Source organism: Rosa rugosa, chromosome 2, assembly GCF_958449725.1.
Source record: "Rosa rugosa chromosome 2, drRosRugo1.1, whole genome shotgun sequence".
In the NCBI taxonomy this organism is placed as follows: Eukaryota; Viridiplantae; Streptophyta; class Magnoliopsida; order Rosales; family Rosaceae; genus Rosa; species Rosa rugosa.
The window spans coordinates 19,614,601-19,633,915 of NC_084821.1; the positions used below are offsets into that span (position 1 = coordinate 19,614,601).

A 19,315-nucleotide genomic window follows, 5' to 3' on the forward strand; every position below is an offset into this window, starting at 1 on the left:
GTCATATATATATATTTGTATGCCATATGGTCTTTAGGTCCTAGGAGGAGCCAGAAGTGCGTTGTTTATTGTAATTAAGCTAAAGAGATTGACCACAGTCCAGGCGCACTATGAGAATGAATTAGTGAGTGATTGTGTCGTTGGAGTGGTGCGGCAGTGAGCAGTAGGCTCTCACAGTCGGTCAGTCCCTACCACCTTTTGCCATAAATGAATTGAAGCAGCTGCAGCTGCAGCTGCATCTTCCTTTCACTTCAACCCCCCTTATTTACTACTCTTCCCTCGTTCCCATATCTCTCCCATTCCCATCACTCTCTCTCTCTGCTTTTTCTCTTTTGGACGTCTTTATATGTTTGGGGTGGATGGTTTGAGTTGCTCCCTTGAGAGTTTTCTGTTCTGGGATTTGATTTTTTTGGGTTGATTTTGGTGTACGTTGTGTGAGGGAATGGCAACTGAGGAAAAGCATGTGGGTGATGGGAATGATGAGAATTCAAGCCAAGGGACAATTGTTGCTTCTCCAGTTGTTCAAAAGGTACCGTCTTTGTGCTTCTCTGTAATTGCTTTCCTTTCTTTTATTCGATTATTGTGTGTTTCATTCCGTTCCTGGTTCTCTCGGTCTCTATTTTTTCACACCCACAAGGAAAAAAGCTGATATGTTCTGTTTGAAAATATTGATTCTTAAGTTTCTCTGATTAATGAATGCTGAGCTCTTGGGTTCTATACTTCTATTTGATTCTTGTTTCTTTTATGCTTCTGGGTTTTGGGTCTTTGACTACTGCTACATATGTAAGCTGACTTCCATTTCATGATTCTCATGTAATCATTCTCCATTGGGATCATTGGCTTTGATGTTTGAGAATTATGATTTCTCCTCAAGCTTTTATAAATCATGGACAAAACTACAAAACTATACTGTAACTAATGACTAATCAAATTGTCAGATGTGTAATGTTTAATTTGTCAGCAGATCAAAGTGTGCAACTATTTTTCTTTCTCTTTTCCCCACACTCTGCAATATTTAAGTTTCTTATTTTCAACAAAATCAGGAATGAAATAGTACTTCTCTTTATGATCTCTGAAAGTGGTACGTCTACTCATTCTTAGGTTTATAGGCCTTGCATAATCTACCTATGCCCGAGGCAGACATGATTTATTGATTTGATGAACAAAATCATATGCACTCAGAATAGTTACATGAGATCAACAGCCAGTATTGGACCTAGTTTTACATCCGCATTCAAGTTTGTGACTGAAATATGAAAATTCATTCCATATGGATGAATTTAATTGCTATGGGAGTTTGCAGGATAAGCCTCCAACTCTGTAGTATAATCTCCTAGTGCAACAATGCAAAAGAAACTCATAAGTATCTGAATTACAACACAGGAATCAGTATATATACAAATAAAACTATACCAGAGACCTATCCTGTAATGCAGAAAATAGTTGATCAAGTACACACCAAATAGAAAAACGTGTTGTCCATTATGTCTCATGGATTTACAGGGTTTCCTTTTCCCCTCATTCTAGTAAATCTATGCCTAAAATGAAATATTTACATGAAAAATGTGTGGAAAATGGTTTAGACTAGTGGATACCACTTCTAGTTTTGAAGCCCGCTCTGTAAGTTGCACTTTGGTTTGAGTGGGAAATTTGTACCCAGTTCCACCAAGTTGGGGAATGTCATGGTTTAGGCTACTTTTCTCTTTCTGAGCTGCTTTTTAAGATTTATAACCATATTAAATTGCTGAAAACTTGAAAGAAGAAAAGATTAAATGAAACTGTAGATTGCAATACCTAAATCAATTTTACATCCTATTCAATTCATGCTATATCCTTGTGTTTTTAGGTTGAAGACTCAGTAGGAATAACTGAAGAAACACCTCAAGTTCATCCATGGAAGCGACAAAATCTCCACCTGGAGATACCCTCAAGAACAGAAGAAGACGGAGCTCAGGATTTTGTTGCTATAAAGATGCCTCCAACACCAAGTCCCACCCCTAGGAAAGTAAATTTCAATCTTACTCCTGGTTCAAGTGATGCAAGAATTAGTGGATCTCCAGGCCCCTCTTCATCCAAAGGAAAATCTTGTAAAAGATCTCTTTTTCCGAAACTAAGCTTCAAGAATCGAAGTTCTTCAGATGTCGAGAAGGCTGCTAACCTAACTTCAGAAGGATCACCTGCAGGACCAGCACGAGAAAAGCCTTCCATATCAAGGTCATTGTCCCTTACAAAGCTGTTCACTCCGCGGATGAAGAGAACATCATCTCTACCTGTAACTCCTATTGCATATTCACGCCCAGAATCTACACATGGTGGAAGTGTTGGTGGCTCTCTAAATTCAGCAGTAGGTTCCTTGCATTATTTCGCCAGATTATCTAGTCTCATCCAGTTGATCAACCCATCACCATGTGATTGTTAACACTACTTGAGAACTTCATTAGACTACTCATTTATGTATAGTTTTATGCATGGCATATACTAACTAGTCTACCTAGTCTATCAAAACCAGAAGTGAAGAATACCTTTGAAGTATATTAACCTCATATCGTGACCTAGGATCTTTTCCTTCCATTTCTTTGTCAAGTGTTACTGTCTAAGCCATGCTCATCTATACAAATAGGCGTTATTTTGTTTTGAGAGGATATTTTTTCTTTATTTTTTCAGACAAAAGGAGCCCATCGACAGATAGCTCGCTCACTTTCAGTTCCGATCAACCCTAAAGAAAAGGTTACCTTAAGGAGGATGGATTCTTTTTTCCGTGTAATTCCTTCCACTCCCCAAGTGAAGGAAGGGGATGTAATATCGACCACTTCCCCAACAGCGGATGCTGGTAACTTCTCTTAGTTCTTTCATGAATGCTTGTACTGATCGTTATTTACTATTAATAGCTTCTCTAAATGTTGACTTTGTTGGGTAAGAAGTTTCCTCCCCTGTTTTTGATTCTTAACCTATGTATGTCCAAAATCTGCTACTTAGAGTAACAGCAGTCTTACTGTTCTGATGGTCAGGAAAAGATGATGACAATGGTGAAGACATATCTGAAGAAGAGGCTGTCTGCAGAATTTGTCTAGTTGAACTGTGTGAAGGGGGCGAGACCCTCAAAATGGAATGCAGTTGCAAAGGTGAACTTGCTCTGGCCCATCAGGAATGCGCTGTAAAATGGTTTAGTATCAAAGGTAACAAGACCTGTGATGTATGCAAGCAAGAGGTTCTAAACCTGCCTGTCACTCTATTACGGATACAAAGTGTCCGAACTCGAAATACTGGAAGTAGATTTCAGCAGGAAGATGCTAATGGAAACAGGCAAGTGTTTAAAAGGCAGTAGAAGTTTGTAGCGGGGAAATTGTATCCTTGTTGTCCTATGATATATGCTTGTTTACTTATTTGGGAGACAGTTAACTTGCTAATATTTTCAGTTCGTATCTTTTCAGGGTTTGGCAGGAAGTGCCTGTGCTTGTCATTGTTAGCATGCTTGCCTATTTTTGTTTTCTTGAGCAGCTACTGGTAAGATTAGAAATCTGAAGTCTAAACTACAGATCAGTCAATCTTATTGTATTTTTCCCTTGGTGACATATATGTTAATCTCCAGGTTGAGAAAATGGGTACGGGTGCAATTGCCATCTCTCTTCCATTTTCTTGTGTACTGGGACTCCTCACATCAATGACATCATCAACCATGGGTAGGGTATTATCTTTATAAAGTTTTCTAGTTGTTGCAAGGATAAATAGTGGGAACATATTAATATCATGACTGATGATCATCAATAACCACAACTTGATGGAAGCACTTTTAGAACTGATAGGTTGCCGTTGGAATATATAGTGTTCATTTGGCCAGATAAATGTTTTTCCCTCCATGTCAGTGATTTTTTGTCCTAATTTTCTGTTAAGATCAGAGATACTACTCCTAGATTGTTGATTTGCTACTCTAACTTTTGGCTCTTTTGTGTTTAGTCAAAAGAAGATTTGTGTGGGTCTATGCATCGGTTCAGTTTGCTCTGGTGGTTTTATTTGCACATATATTTTACTCATTGGTAAGAGGCTTTCCTCAACAAGTCATCTTTCATTTGTTTTTCGTGGTAGTTTTATTACATATAGAGAACAATGTGTAAACGCTTCCACTATGTTTGGCCTCAGGTCCGGGTGCAAGCAGTTCTTTGCATTCTCCTGGCAACATTTGCCGGGCTGGGTGTTGCGATGAGTGGGAGTTCGATCCTTGTCGAGGTCTTCAGATGGAAAAGAAGATGGCAGACTAGCTCCGAGCAAAGCCATAGCCAATCCTAAAATGTTGACTGCAACTACTGAACTAGAAAATCCAGGCACTTTCAATGATGCCCATCAGTGCCTGATATCATATTATTAATAGTTGGGATGAGATTTTTGATGGTTTTGTAATATATTCAGGAATTTTTTATGTTTCCCCACTCTTAATACGAGACTTGATATTGTATAGGCTTCCAAATATTGTACCATCTACCAAGCAACCTCATGGAAAACAAAGAATTCTTTTCCAAGTAATCTAGACCCCAAAAACTGTGCCTTTGTGTCTTCACTGATAGAAAACCCATAAGAACTTTGCTTTCACATTCAACCCCTTAAAACAATTCTGCTATCCTTCTAATCTCAAAGCCTCAAGCACAAAAATGTATAGGAGGGCAACAAGGTGGCTCAAGGGCTGCTTGTGCACACAGTCATCGCCAAGCTTTATGCCAGAGATTACGATAATGTTAATGCTCAAAGTCCGGCGGTAGCCGAACCTTCGTTTAACGCGGGTCCGGTGGGCGGACCGCTACTTTGTAGACTTGGTGATCTTCGCTAGCTGTCAAATGAAAGACAGGGCGTCAGAGGGAGACCCCGTTGGGCGTTCTTCACTTCTCCGATGCCTAAGTCAGTCCAAACATATAGACAGCATAACAGTAAATGAGTAGTAAATGCATAATTAATGAGGAGAGAGGAGAGAACCTTTTATAGGTGAGGAAGAGGTTGATCTTCTCTTTGCTTTCAATGTGGGACTGATGTGCTTCAGTCCCCAGCTCTGGGAGCTTCTGATGCTATCTTGGCACGGCGAGTGGCGGCGCGTCGGCGGTGATCTGGGGGTGATCCAAGGCTCAGGCTGTTGCCCGCCTGGCTGTGCATCTGCATGTTATTCATTTGGCGGGAATTAGTACCTCTGGCGGTACAATGAGCATAGCCCATTATAGCTAATTATGCTTGTAAATGTACATGTATGTACAAGTCCTCTAAGTCCCCAGTTAAGGAGGGCAACCTTGGTTGGGTAATTGTTCAGCGGTTTGAAGCGTTATCTTCCGCTAGACTTGCAACAGCATAATTAGCGTCAGTGCGTTGTCAACCATGGATTTACTGAGCAAACGCTTTATACCCTTTCAGGTGGGCCCCTGCTAGGTCCCCCCAGGGAGTCCCCCACTCCCCGGTGAAGATAGACCTCCGGATGGTCGGCAAATTGTTTGTTGAAGGGGAGCTGCACGGAGCAGAGGGTGTTGGGTAGTGAGCTCAATCTTTAGTACCCAAGTGAAGGGGGTCAACGTGCCTGATCAGGGCCGTCGTAGACTGTTGACAAGTCCCCGTGTCCCGTAGGGACGGTCTGACCGTGACGCCGCGTGGCGGTCGTTGTCAGAGTGAGGCGTGGCCTTGGGATCCGCCGCTGGCGGATATCCCCCCGCTGACTGTAGCAGGAAACAGCGTCCAGTAGACGTGCCTGGCGGTACTTTATTGAGCGATACTGCGCTGAACAAAGTACGCTGCTTGCAAGATGAAAAGGGGATTCCTCTAGAGGTGTGTAGCGGAAGACGCCCCGCTTGCAGGATGTCAAGGGAGAAGGTCCGCTGGTGGGGTTTCACTCAGCGGAGACTTCGTCGCTTGGAAGGTGACAAGGGAGAGGTTCCGCTGGCGGGGTTTCACTCAGCGGAGACTTCGTCGCTTGGAAGGTGACAAGGGAGAAGTTCCGCTGGCGGGGTTTCGCTCAGCGGAGACTTCGTCGCTTGGAAGGTGACAAGGGAGAAGTTCCACTGGCGGGGTTTCGCTCAACGGAGACTTCATCGCTTGGAAGGTGACAAGGGAGAAGTTCCGCTAGCGGGGTTTATCTCAGCGGAGATTTCGCCCCTTGGAAGGTGACAAGGGAGAAGTTCTGCTGGCGGGGTTTCGCTCAGCGGAGACTACGTCGTTTGGAAGGTGACAAGGGAGAAGTTCCGCTGGTGGGGTTTCGCTCAGCAGAAATTTCAGGCGGTTAGTGATTTCTTCCCAAGTGGTTACTTCCATTAGACGCTTCATCTGATGGTGGTCGACACGTGGCCAACTCCTAGAGGGTTAGCGTCTGGAGGCTTGTCTCCTAAGCCTGGCCGTCTTCTCGCCATTAATGCTAGTAATTATGGATTCCGTAACCGAGGCGACGCCTCGGTTAATCCGGAGAGTAAGTGGAGACGTGGGACACGTGTACGGCTGGTGCGCGATGTCGTTTTCGAGTGGACGGTTTAGAATGCGTTGATGTTGACATCAAAGGGGGGGAACTCAGCGAGATTTGACACTTTGCTAAGGCTTCAAACTCTTACTCGTTGTCTTCACGCTCTGCTCGTCCGAGACTGAAGAAAGTGGCTGCTGGAGTTTGGAGATATCGTTCCCGGAAACACGAAGATTTTCCCCACTGAAGATTATTGCTCACCATCATACCGGAGGTTTCACCACTAAGGTTGGTATTTTGATTCTTTTTCCCTGTTTCATTGGATCTGCTGTTTTCTGGGTTTTGTTGTTTCTGTTTTTGGGATGCTTTATGCTCTTCTTTGGTGTGCTCTGAGGGTGTGAAGTGCTATTTGGGGGTGGGTTATGGTGTTTGGTAGAGGGTTGGTGTTTAGGGATTTGCTAGATGGTCGAATCTGGGTTGAGTGTGTTTGTTCTTGTTTTGGCTTTTTCTGGGTAAACTATTCTTGGTGTTCTTGGCTATAACTGATATAGGCCTAGGCTAGATCTTTGTTTGAGCTAACTGATTTGGGTTTTAGGGTTTGGGATGGCTAACGTCGTAGAGATTTCAAGCAGTGAGGATTCCGGGTCTGAGGTGCCGTTCAGCGTGGTGGATAGAGTATTTATTGATTCGTTGCGTCCGTCTGCCCATGCAGGAACCTCACTGCCAGAACAGCTAGAGGTTGAGCCGCTACAGACCATACCTTGGGAAGTAGCCATGGGTCGTGCCTCGCGTCCAGAGAGTTCTAGGGCAGGGGAAGCCGCCGCGGCCAAAAATAGGCGTGACGAACGGTTGGCGAGTAACAGCGCTGCCAGTGGGTCCGCTGGTGGGGGAGGATGCTGAGTCAGCGTGGGTTCTCCAGGACGGCACCCCTGTTGACGAGGCAGGAGGGCGGATGAACGTTGCTGCCGTCAATCGGGTGAAGCGGATGTTCAGGTTGCGGGGTTCGGTGAAGGTGCGTCCGCCGACGATGGATGAGAAGGCGTTGATTCTCCCAGAGGGGTTTGCCGCCGTGCATGAGGCGATATTCCGCCAAGGAGTGACACTCCCGCTGGTGCCCAACCTTCAGATTTTGGTGTGCGAGTTTGGCCTTGCTTTTGGGCAAATTTGTCCCAATATGTGGCGGTTAATGCTGGCGCTGAACTCCCTATGGCGGCTATCCGGTTGTGAGGGGCCAACCGTGGAAGAAGTGCTGCACTTCTACGAGCTGGTGTAGGTGAAGCGCCAAGGTTGCAGAGGGCAGGTGAACTTGAGTCGCCGCCAGGGAGTGCCCAAGCTGATCGAGAATCTAAGGGATTCCATGTCCTACTGGCGGGGGACCTTCTGCGTTGCCATGGCGGGGTGGGAATATCAGGCTGGGTCCAACGAGGGGGAGCCAACGTTTAGGATTAAGTCGGAGTTTTAGCATATCCGAGGTTGTTTACCGGTCTCCGCTGAACATAGCTGATGGTTTCACTTATGCATAGCCTTGTATTTCTATTAACGATTACTTTGTTTGTGCAGCGGGCTTGCGCTACAACCTGACTCGTGAAGAAGAGTGTTGCGTGGCACGCATCAGAGGCTGTTGGCGGAATCGCAACTTGCTGAATTTTCGCCTTCTTACCGGTTGGGAGTTGTTGGTCGATCAACGAATGACTCGTGCCGTTGGTAAGAAATCTCCGCCACATTGTACTTTCGATCAGAGTGCCTCAGGCTGACTGGTTTGTTGTTGTTGTTTTTTTTTTTTTTTTTTTTAGAAACTCTGCCAGGTAACAAAGCGAGCTGCGACGCTTTCGATAAGGAGATGGAGCGTGCAGAGATCGACAACTTCCTGGAGACCATGTATGCCTCCGGATTGGCGGCCCAGCAGACGATCGTGAACCCAGAGACGCTGGCACTGAGCCCATCCGAGGTTCCCATGGTGCTACCTATGCCGCACCACTCCCACCTTGGTGGTGACGGCCAGCCGATGGTTCAGGCGGGGGCCAATGTGGATGGCGGGAAGAAGGGAGCTGCTACCGCTGCGCCTCAGAAGGAGAGGGCGCCTGCAAATAGGTGCGACTCTCATAAAGAGAAAACGGTGCCGCCGGAGGAGACTGTCACCGCCGCAAGGGAGGAGCCGCAGGCGAGGGAATCGAGGCCTGCTGCGGGGAACACAAGAGTGCTCCAAAGGAGGCGCCGGCAGAATGACTCCCCTGATGAGGAAGAGGGGGACGATGTGGAGACCATTGGGGCCCCCCAGCAGAAGAGGGCTCGACAAGCTCCTTTCAAGGCTCCCTTGGTTGAGGAGAGAGAGACGCCCGCGAGTGACCTGGACTCGTTCGCCGCGTACGCGGAGTTCATGACCGATGGTGAGCGGGAATTTCTCTACCACCTTTGCGAGCGGCTGGGGTTTGGCGGCCTAGCGGGGATCTCGCGCCCAAAGGCCATTGACCAGTCGCCCTTCGACTCGGCCTTCGGTCACCTGTCGGTTGGGCTGCATGCCATGTTTCTGGCGGCGTCGAAGCAGTCCCGGGTTGAGCGGGAGCTTCGGGAGGAGGTCCAAGGACTTTAGAGAGAGCTGGCGGAGGCAAAGGACAGGCTGGTTGAGGTGGAACTACGCCTGACCAAGGCGGACTGTGACGCCGCAGACGCCCGCGGAAAGCTGGCGGTGGCCATCAAGCGGGACTTGGAGCGGAATGAACATGTCTCCAAGCTCGAGCAAGACATGTCCTTGCTGCAGGAACGGGTGGCCGCTAAGGATAAGAAGATTGATATCCTGCAGCGGGAGTCCGCCGCCAGGCTAGCTGAGGTGAAGAAGCTAGAGGGTGAAGTCGCCCGCTTGAAAGTTGAAGGGAGTCGCGCCGCGGCCGCCGCTGTTGAGGCATTCAAACAGTCGACTGATTATAAAAAGGCCATGACTGAGGCGGCGAAGGCTGGGGCCCTAGCCAATGTGGAGATGCTGACACAGAAGGGCGCTATCGACTGGGCGAAGGCGTCCCAGCCCAATGGCCCAATGTGCCGCCAGCGCAGAATGCCTCGCCGGAGAAGGGTCTGGTCCCCTCCCAACTTAAAGGCGCTCGCTCGGGGAGCGGAGAGAGTGGCGCACGCCCGGCGGATGGCTCCCAGCGGACTCCTCTTCCCACCCAGTAGGAGGTCTCCCGTGCTGGTTTCCTGGCGGCTCATACCCTGGCAGATGGTACCATAGAGACTCCAAGTCCCACCGCCTGAGGGTCTAACCAAACCAGCCGTGCACAGCCGCCGCCGCATGCTGAAGGTGAAGATGTTGACGCCAACCCCTGATGTGTTGGAATTTTTCCTTTTTTTTTTTTTTTGTGTAGCCTTTGAGGCGTAATATATATTTTTTGTAATGAACATTTTTGGGTGGGGAGTCCCAGCCCTTTATATGAAATGAAGTTTTGAATTTTGGTGTTTGTCATGATATGCTTGTACCGCTAGGGTTTTGACTTAGAGTTTTCTTTTGTCAATCAATGAAACATCAAAGGAATTAAGATTGGTCCAAGTGCACCATGTAGCGGACGTGGTCTGCTGACGATTACTGGCGTTGCCAGTTGCCCTCGGTGCTAGACTTGGGAACAATGGTTTGAATAATTCCTCATTTCATTGATAGCTGATTGATCAGCATTTACAAAAGTGGGGTAGTGCCCGTTAGGTAGCTTCCCTTAGCTAAATATTGAACAAAAATTTAGCTAAGTCAAGATGCTCCTGGGTAGCGGCATGACTATTTATAGTAATACCGAAGGTGTTCGGTATTCCAAGGGTGGGTCGTTGTGACGCCATCCTTGCCCATTAAGTAGAAGGTGCCTGGTCTAACGACTTCCACAATTTTGTATGGACCTTCCCAAGTTGGGCAGAGCTTTGTTGGTGGTGGAATGACTTCTTTCATTACCCAGTCCCCTAATTGGAGGTTCCGGGCCTTGACTCTGGCGTTGTAGAAACGCGATACCTGCTGCTTGTTTTGCAAGTTGTGCAAATGGGCCTTGTGTCATTTTTCTTCTAGGAGGTCCTTGTCCATGTTGATGTCGTCGTTGTTGGTCTCTGGGCAGTAGCCTTTAACCCTAGCAGTAGGTTGAGTGACCTCAATAGGTAGGACAACCTCTGTTCCGAACATCATACAGAAAGGGGTTTCGCCGGTGGCGGAAGTTGGTGTTGTCCTGATGGCCCATAGGACTTCTGGAAGCTTCTCCGCCCACAATCCCTTGGCGTTGTCGAGTTTCTTTTTCTGTAGCTTCTTGATTATCTTGTTTGCTGCTTCGACCTGGCCGTTGGTTTGGGGGTGGGCGACAGACGCAAAACTCAACTTGGTGCCCAGGTTGGCGGTGAAAGATATGAGCTCTTTGTTGTTGAACTGTGTGCCGTTGTCTGTAATGATTGTGTGTGGGACACCATAGCGGCAGTAGATGTTCTTCCAGAGGAAGTGAATTACCTTGGCGGTAGTTATTGCCGTTAGTGGCTCTGCCTCTATCCACTTGCTGTTGTAGTCGATAGCAACAATGATATATTTGAACTGGCCCTTGGCGGTTTGGAATTTTCCCATTAAGTCGAGGCCACACGTAGAGTGAACCCATGGGCCGATGATGATTGACAGCGGCTCTGTCGGTGCATGTGGGAGATCAGCAAACTGTTGGCATTTGTGGCAAGATCTAGATATCTGCCGAGCGTCATCACCGAGTGTGGGCCAAAAGTAGCCTTGTCGCATTGTGCGGTTGGCCAGGGATCTGGCGCCCGAGTGGTTTCCGCATTCTCTGCCGTGGATCCTTGCCAGCATGACCTTTCCCTCTTCTGGGGTTAAACAGCGGAGGTTGGGGTGGGTGAACCCCTGGCGGTAGAGTTTGCCATTCTGGATGTTGTAGCGGGTTGCTCTCCGCTTGAGCTGTCGCGCCTTGACTTTGTCCTCCGGCAATGTCCCGTTGCGCTTGTATTCGATAATCTCGTCCATCCAGCTGGGATTGACCTCGATGCTGAAGATCTCCGCCAGGGTCTTTGTGATACTTGGCTTGTCAAGGTACTCCACTCTTGTGTCCGCTGGACTCTGATGTGGCTGGGGGGTTGCCAGTCTCGCCAGTGAATCAGCCTTGGCGTTCTTTTCCCTGGGGATTTGTGTGATGGTGTGAAATTTGAATTTTTTGAGCAGTGTCTTGACGTACCCCAAATATGCCGCTAATTGTTGCTCCTTGGCTTGGAAGCTGTCATTGACCTGGTTAACGACTAATTGAGAGTCGCTGAAAATGTTGACGCTGTCAGCGCCTAAGTCGATGGCGAGGAGTAGGCCGGTAATGAGTGCTTCATACTCCGCCATATTGTTTGAAGCTTTGAAGTTGAATTTCAACGCTTATTCCGCGTTCAGTCCCCCGGGTCCTGTTAAGATGACTCCGGCGCCGCTGGCCTTGGCGCTAGCGGAGCCGTCCACATGCAGGTTCCAGTATGAAAGTAGGGGAGCTGATTCTTCAGCGGTTACCATTTCCGTTCCGGGCTCTGTCTCGGCACCGGGTTCTGGCTGACGCTCGGTGAGTTCGGCAATGAAGTCCGCCACCGCCTGGCCCTTCATGGCGGTTCTTGGTTTGTAATCAATGTCGAACTCGCTGAGCTCAATGGCCCACTTGCTGAGGCGTCCCGAATGTTCAGGGTTCTGCATTACCTGCCTCAGCAGTTGATTGGTTAACACATGGATTGTGTGGGCCTGAAAGTATTGGCGGAGGCGTCTGGCGGCAACGATGAGTGCGAGAGCGAGTTGCTCTAAGGGAGGGTATCTTGTTTCTGCTTCGTTCATGCCTCTACTGGTGTAGAACACTGGGAGTTCATCCTGGCCCTCCCGCCGGACAATGGCGCAGCTTACCGCTAACACTGATACCGCTAGGTATATAAACAGTGTTTCTCCTTGCATAGGGATAGAGAGGAGTGGGACTGCCGCTAAGTATTCCTTCAGGCCCTGGAACGCCTCCTGACACTCTGGGTTCCAGTTGATGATTTTCTTGTGAGTCGTTTTGAGGAGTTTGAAAAATGGGGCACATCTATCAGTGAGTCTGGAGATGAATCGAGAAAGGGCGGTTAACTTGCCCTGGAGGCACTGGACGTGCACCTTATACTCAGGATCCTCCAGGTCGAGGATGGCTTGTACTTTGTCCGGGTTAGCCTCGATGCCTCGTTCACTGATGATATAACCCAGAAACTTGCTGGCAGTGACGTCAAAGAAGCACTTTTCTGGATTGAGGCGCATACCATAGGCCAGGAGAATGGTTACTATATCTTGAGGTTTGCCACATGTCCGCTGGCCTTTATGCTCTTGACCAGTATGTCGTCCACTTAGACCTCGATTATTTTTCCGAGATGTTCCGCGAACATAGCGTTCATCAGTCGTTGATAAGTTGCACCGGCGTTCTTTAGACCGAAAGGCATCACATTGTAGCAGTAAAGGCCCTTGTCGGTGGTGAAGGTGGTGCACTCCTGGTCGCCGGGATGCATCTTGATCTGATTATAGCCGGAGAAAGCGTCCATCATGCTAAGGAGCTCATGCCCGGCGGTTGCATCAACCAGTTGATCAATGCGAGGTAGTGGGAAACTATCCTTTGGGCATGCCTTGTTGAGATTTTTGAAGTCGACACACATCCGCCACTTTCCGCTGGGTTTTTTAACCATGACCAAGTTGGAAATCCACTGGGGATAGATGACTTGGCGGATGAACCCAATGCCCTGGAGCTTGGCAACCTCCTCTCCTATTGCCCGATACTTTTCCTTATCAAAGGCCCTCGGCTTCTGTTTGATGGGATAAAAGGATGGTTTGATGGTCAACTTGTGTGTGATGATTTTAGGAGAGATACTTGGAATGTCCGCGTATGACCATGCAAAGACGGCAGCATTGTCACATAGGAATTGAGTGAGTTCCGCCGCTACCTCTGGGTCTAGTTGGGCGCCTATGCGGACTGTCCGCTCAGGGTGCTAGTCCGAGATGCAGACAACTTTCAACGACGTTTCCGGGTTGACCGGCTCTTTCTTTACATACTTCTTCTCCTCATCTCTAGGATCCTCGAAGATATTTGGTGGCGGTGCCTGATTACCCACTGTCAGGATTTCATGGCGGCGCGTTGACCGCGCTATAGTCTTCGAATATCATTCTCGTGCCAACTGCTGACTTCCCCTTACACAGCCCGTGCCGTTGGGTGTAGGGAACTTCATGAGAAGCATGTATCCGGCGATGATGCACTTGAGCTTGTTGGGTGCCGGCCGTCCAATGATGGCGTTATACGAGCTGAAACAGTCGACGACTATGAACTCCGTACGTATCTCCACCATGCATGGACTGGTGCCAATGGTCAACCGCATGTAGTCGGAGCCCAGTGGTTGCGTGACGTCGCCAGAGAAGCTGAGCAGTGGCTCGTGATCTTGGATTAATTTCATGTTCCGCTTGAGGTGGTTGTAGCAACCGCTGAAGATGACGTTGACAGCGGACCCGCTATCCACCAGGATTCTCCCTACTGAAAATCTGCCAAGAATGGCGTCGACCAAGAATGGGTCGTCATGGGGTAAATGCACTCCGCGCTCCTCCTCCTCTGAGAAGGTAATAGGTTCCCAACCTGACCTTGGGAGTTTGGTGGATCTCTCGTAGCAGATGTTGCAGACTTCCTTTGGGTGATTAGCGCGTGCATAGCGCTTCCTTGCCCTGTGGGACATGCTAGTGATTGGGGCACCGTCGTCGATGGTGTTGATACGGCCTAAGGTCTCAACATTGGCGATCACAGGTGGCGGTTGGCGCACCTTGAACTGCTCCATCTTGCCGTGACGGTACAAGGTCTCAACGGCCGTTTTGAGAGCATTGCAGCTGTTGGTATTGTGACCGCTGTCCTCGTGGTATTTTCACCACTTGCCGGTGTTTCTTGGTTTTCCCGTTTTTGGGTATCTTGGTGGGGATGGCGGTGGGATCTGATCCTTGCATTGATTGTATATTTCCTCGTACGAGGCTGTGAGGACTGTAAATACTGCATACCGCTGAGAGGACTCCGCATGTTTGTTGCGGTTATCCCCATGGGTTGGGCGGTTGCCCTTATTGTAGTGCTGGTCCCTCTGCCGCTTGTTCTGGTGGTGGCCCTGCTGCCACTCCCTCTTCTTGTCAGTTGGTGGGCGCTGAAGGGGTCTTGTTAACGGTTTCCTGATGACTGGAGGATGGCTGTGTTGACTTTGTTGGTGTTGCTGGTGGCGGTGGGGTTTCTCCATATGTGATGAATTCCGCCTGGGCGTGAATGACCGCCTCACTCATGACGTGGTCATATGCCGCATTTGGATGATTGTAGTTGAGGTGATAGAGGAATGACCCCTTGAGGAGTCCCTGCTTGAAGGCCGCCGATGCCATTGTTTTGTCTAGATCGCGGCACTGAGATGCTGCCTCCCGCCACCTTGTGACGAATGCCTTCAGTGATTCGTCTGCCCCTTGCTTGACGTTGAATAACTGACTTGTGTTGTGATGTCCGGCGGACAATGAGATGAACCGAGAGAGGAAGGCGTGTGATAGTGCATGGAATGAATAAATGGACCCCGGCGGACACTCGAAGAACCAGTTCATAGCCTCACCATCCAGCGTTTCACTGAACAAGTGGCACAAGGTGACGTCGTCAAATCCCTTGTTGTTGGTGACCTTCTTGAAGGTGTCTATATGGACGAAGGGGTCAGACATGCCGCTGTAATGTGACATCTTTGGGGTTTTTGCATACGCTGGTCTGATAGCCTGCAGAATCGCAGCGGTGAAGGGCCCAGGTCTGGAAGCGAAAAGTGGATTTTGAGTTAGCGCTGGGGCGCCCGACTTCGCCCGGATTAATCTCTGCTCCAGTTGTTGCATCCTTTCCAATATCTGGGCGGTTGTATCTGTTTGGACCCAAAATGCAAACAGTATCGCCGGCGGAACCAGCCTGGACATTCCGCTGGACCTGTCTTCTCCTTGGCGCAGGCGGATTGCCCTCAGTCCTAGCCCTAGCTTCTGAGCGGTTGGTATGTGGCAGTGATTTCGCCTCCTGCTCCAACATTAGTTGGGGGATGGGCGGTGGTCCCATCCCCAATAGTTCAGGTCGGTCCAGCGGTACCTGCATCTGTATGACTGGCCCCGGCACCAATGTGCCGGTGCCGGGCCGACTACGCCTGGTGCTGCGTGATTGCTCACTCTACGCTGGATTGGCGGTGGCTTCCAGCGTCCTCTTCAGTTCATCAAAACGTGACATTAGCGTAGCTACTTGTCTTTGGGCCTCAGCCTTTTTTCTGCGCTCCTCTTCACGCTCTCTGTTTGCCTTGTGAAGGTCCGCCAGTGCCAGCTCGTACATGGTGGTGAGATCTTGGCTCGGTGGGCGGCTGCTGCTTGGATTTGCCTCACCGCTGGGGTTGTTGGCTGGGATGGTGAATAGTGCGCGGTTAACGCCTACAGCTGGGTTGGGGGGTTGGGGAATGGCGGATTGGTCTGCTTGCTCTTCAGCATTTCCCCCACTACTGTTAGTCATGGTGATTGTGGTGGGATGACCTTTTGTTCAAGGGTTCCCACAGACGGCGCCAATGTTAATGCTCAAAATCCAGCGGTAGCCGAACCTTCGTTTAACGCGGGTCCGGTGGGCAGACCGCTACTCTGTAGACTTGGTGATCTTCGCTAGCTGTCAAATGAAAGACAGGGCATCAGAGGGAGACCGCGTTGGGCGGTCTTCACTTCTCCGATGCCTAAGTCAGTCCAAACATATAGACAACATAATAGTAAATGAGTAGTAAATGTGTAATTAATGAGGAGAGAGGAGAGAACCTTTTATAGGTGAGGAAGAGGTTGATCTTCTCTTTGCTTTCGATGTGGGACTGATGTGCTTCAGTCCCCAGCTCTGGGAGCTTTTGATGCTATCTTGGCACGGCGCGTGGCAGCGCGTCGGCGGTGATCTGGGGGTGATCCGAGGCTCAGTCTGTTGCCCGCCCGGCTGTGCATCTGCATGTTATTCCTTTGGCGGGAATTAGTACCTCTGGCGGTACAATGTGCGTAGCCCGTTATAGCTAATTATGCTTGTAAATGTACATGTATGTACAGATAACAAGTTAACGACTTAATGAAGTGGAATGAGACACTTATGTTACAAGATGACTATCTATTGCACCAATACTTAAATATCAAGTAATGTATATTAGTACTAATATAGAGGGATTTTCCAGAGAGAAGGCGATTAGAACGAAGAAGATGAATAAATCTGATTTATTTTTAATTAAAAATAATACAACTTAACGGAGCTAAGTCAGTGGTTGTGAGAACAACAGATGGACGCATATTATTGGTGCGACGAAAAACAAACATACTAATTGGAGATAGGTGATCTCCTCTCATACTCGTCGAGGTTTCTGTACGTAGACATAATAACTTTAATGAAAATAAAATACGTTATATGAATTAGTTAATCCTTGAAATTATGACTAAGCAAGCTTAGCTGGCCCGCGGATCAAATGGTACACATAACTCATGCATTACCAAAGTTGAATACACTCCAAGAGTGACACATATCGAAATACGAGAAGATTTAAACGAATCGTGACTTGGAGATGTCAATTTATTACTAATTGATATTTACTCTTGATGCTTAGCTTGGCCTTGCCCGGCTCATTGTAACGGGTTAGGCTCAAATTAAATCAATTGGCCCAATGACCCGACACAGTCCAAGCACTATTAAGAGTGGGTCGGGTCGGCCCGGCCCGGCTCATTGTAACGGGTCAGGCTGGGCTGAGGAATATTGACCCATGACCCGACCCAAGCTCGTTATGGACCCGACACGGCCTGAGCACGACATATTACGGGCCGACCCAACCCGTTTTTTCTAATATAATTTTTATTTTTGTATAATATAAAGATAAACATATTACGTAGGTCTCATTATTCGAAGTTATAGGATTAACATCGATCACCAGCCATATGATGGCTTGATACTTAGTCAGCTTCAGTTAGTTTGATTGCTCATGACCCTGGATGTTAAATGTTGAACTGTAGCCAATGTTCTTTTTCATGTTTCTTTTGATTTTTCCCAAGGACAGGAATATCATGAAGATCATAACTATCGATCTAATCTTAAGCAATTGTTTCATTTGTGATTTCATCGCCTGGTGCAAAGTTTATGATCTGATTGAGTTATTACAACGCACAGTTGTGGGTATCCCCGAGCATTCAGATGTTTAGTGCTTGCATTGCTGGCAAAAAGTTTCAAATCCTGAAATCATCAAGGGATACGGGACAAAGGAGGTACTAATAACATATTCTTTGCAATGTTTGTAGCAATATGCTTTTATTAGATGATTTGACATGTAATCATAGTACCATCCCGAGCCCCATCCTCCTCTATTTGGTTTCGACTCAATTTAATTTTTAGCACGATTCTAGTGAAGCACGACGCGCTTATTGGCCTTGCACGAGCACGGCACAGTATGTTGTGGGTTTGGGCTGTGGACCGAGTTGGGCTTAATGTTTGAGTATATGGACCGGCCTGAGCCCGATAAGAAACATGCCAGCTTGCCACGACCCGAAACTCGATTAAGTGGATTAGTATGGGCCGGCCCGTTTGTCACCTCTAACTAAGTATTTGATGCAAATATCAATCAAATTAAATTTGATTGACATCATGCATAAGATAAAATCATTATTAATTGACATATTCCTTAAACAAACATAATTAAATCAGTAAATTAAAACTGATTGATTTAGCCACACAATTAAAGAATATTTTAATTGATATCATGTATTAATTATGAATTTATGTGATAGGCATATTCCTTAAACAAACATAATTAAATGAATTAATTAAAACTGATTGATTTAATTACAGAACTAAGGAATAAAATTAATGTCGTGCCATCAATATATGCACCCCAAATTGAGGGAGACGCCAACATTATAAGTACATCTTCTCAAATCAAGAGAAGAAACTGAAGACAGACAAACGAAATCACTCCAAATCTCAGAAGTTTCCAAAACTCGTGAAGAACCATCAAGCTGCCAAATAGCTAATTCCTTCACCTCACCGATTTCAGACAAACAAGGACACCCAGAAGGTCAAAAGTTCTCAAATTTGTGAAGAATCATCAAGCTGCCAAATAGCCCATTTTTTCATCGACTTCAGATGAGGAAAATTAACAAGTACCAAACATACGTGCTGATTCATCGACTACCAAAGTCAAAGAACGCTCACCAAGTGACACAACTTGTGGTCAAATCTGATCAAGATCAAGCCTCTACATCCCTTGATCAATTGTCGTCTTCAAAATCTCCAACACAATGAGAAGTTCAAACTACAATCTTTTGATTTAAGATCAAATACTCATCACCCTTGGATCAAGCCTCGGAGATCAAATCAGAGGAAATTCTTGTAAATGAATACTCACAGAAATTGTAACCCTAAAATTCATAAATAAAATATATTATTTTTTGCACGTGTCCTTCTCTTATTCATTTTAAAATAGCAAAGTATTGATAAAATGATCAATGACATATAAGAGCACTTTTAAAAATTTATTGTTCTCTAGGCCACCTAATACTTTTTTTCCCCATACGGCCACCAAAAAATATAAAAAAACCAGTATTTACAAAAATGCTACTGCATTATTAATTTTCATTATTTATAAAAATATCACTCCGTCCAAACAGTTATTGCCATTAATTTAAGAGAAATCTAATGTACAGCCCTCTAACTACTTAATACACATCCCAACTATTTTACATTTTAAATCATAATTTATATGTAGGTTAAATGATCAAAAAGACATTTATTTATTTGAAGAAAAAAATTTTGAAACATGGATTTGGTCTCTTTTTCTAAATCTTAACGCTACGAAACATCTTTTCTTCTTTACACTTCACCTCAATTTCAACCATTGACA

General features: G+C 47.0%; 1 protein-coding gene across 1 annotated transcript; it reads left to right on the plus strand.

The window, feature by feature from the left end:
• The first annotated feature begins 42 nt into the window (after positions 1–42).
• Positions 43–4,456, plus strand: LOC133731686 (uncharacterized). The gene is made up of 8 exons (XM_062159084.1): positions 43–529; positions 1,847–2,344; positions 2,665–2,830; positions 3,009–3,303; positions 3,432–3,504; positions 3,590–3,680; positions 3,955–4,034; positions 4,138–4,456. Exons 1-8 carry the CDS (start codon positions 443–445, stop codon positions 4,282–4,284), a joined length of 1,437 nt encoding a protein of 478 aa, XP_062015068.1. The 5' UTR covers positions 43–442; the 3' UTR covers positions 4,285–4,456.
• The last annotated feature ends 14,859 nt before the right edge of the window (positions 4,457–19,315 follow it).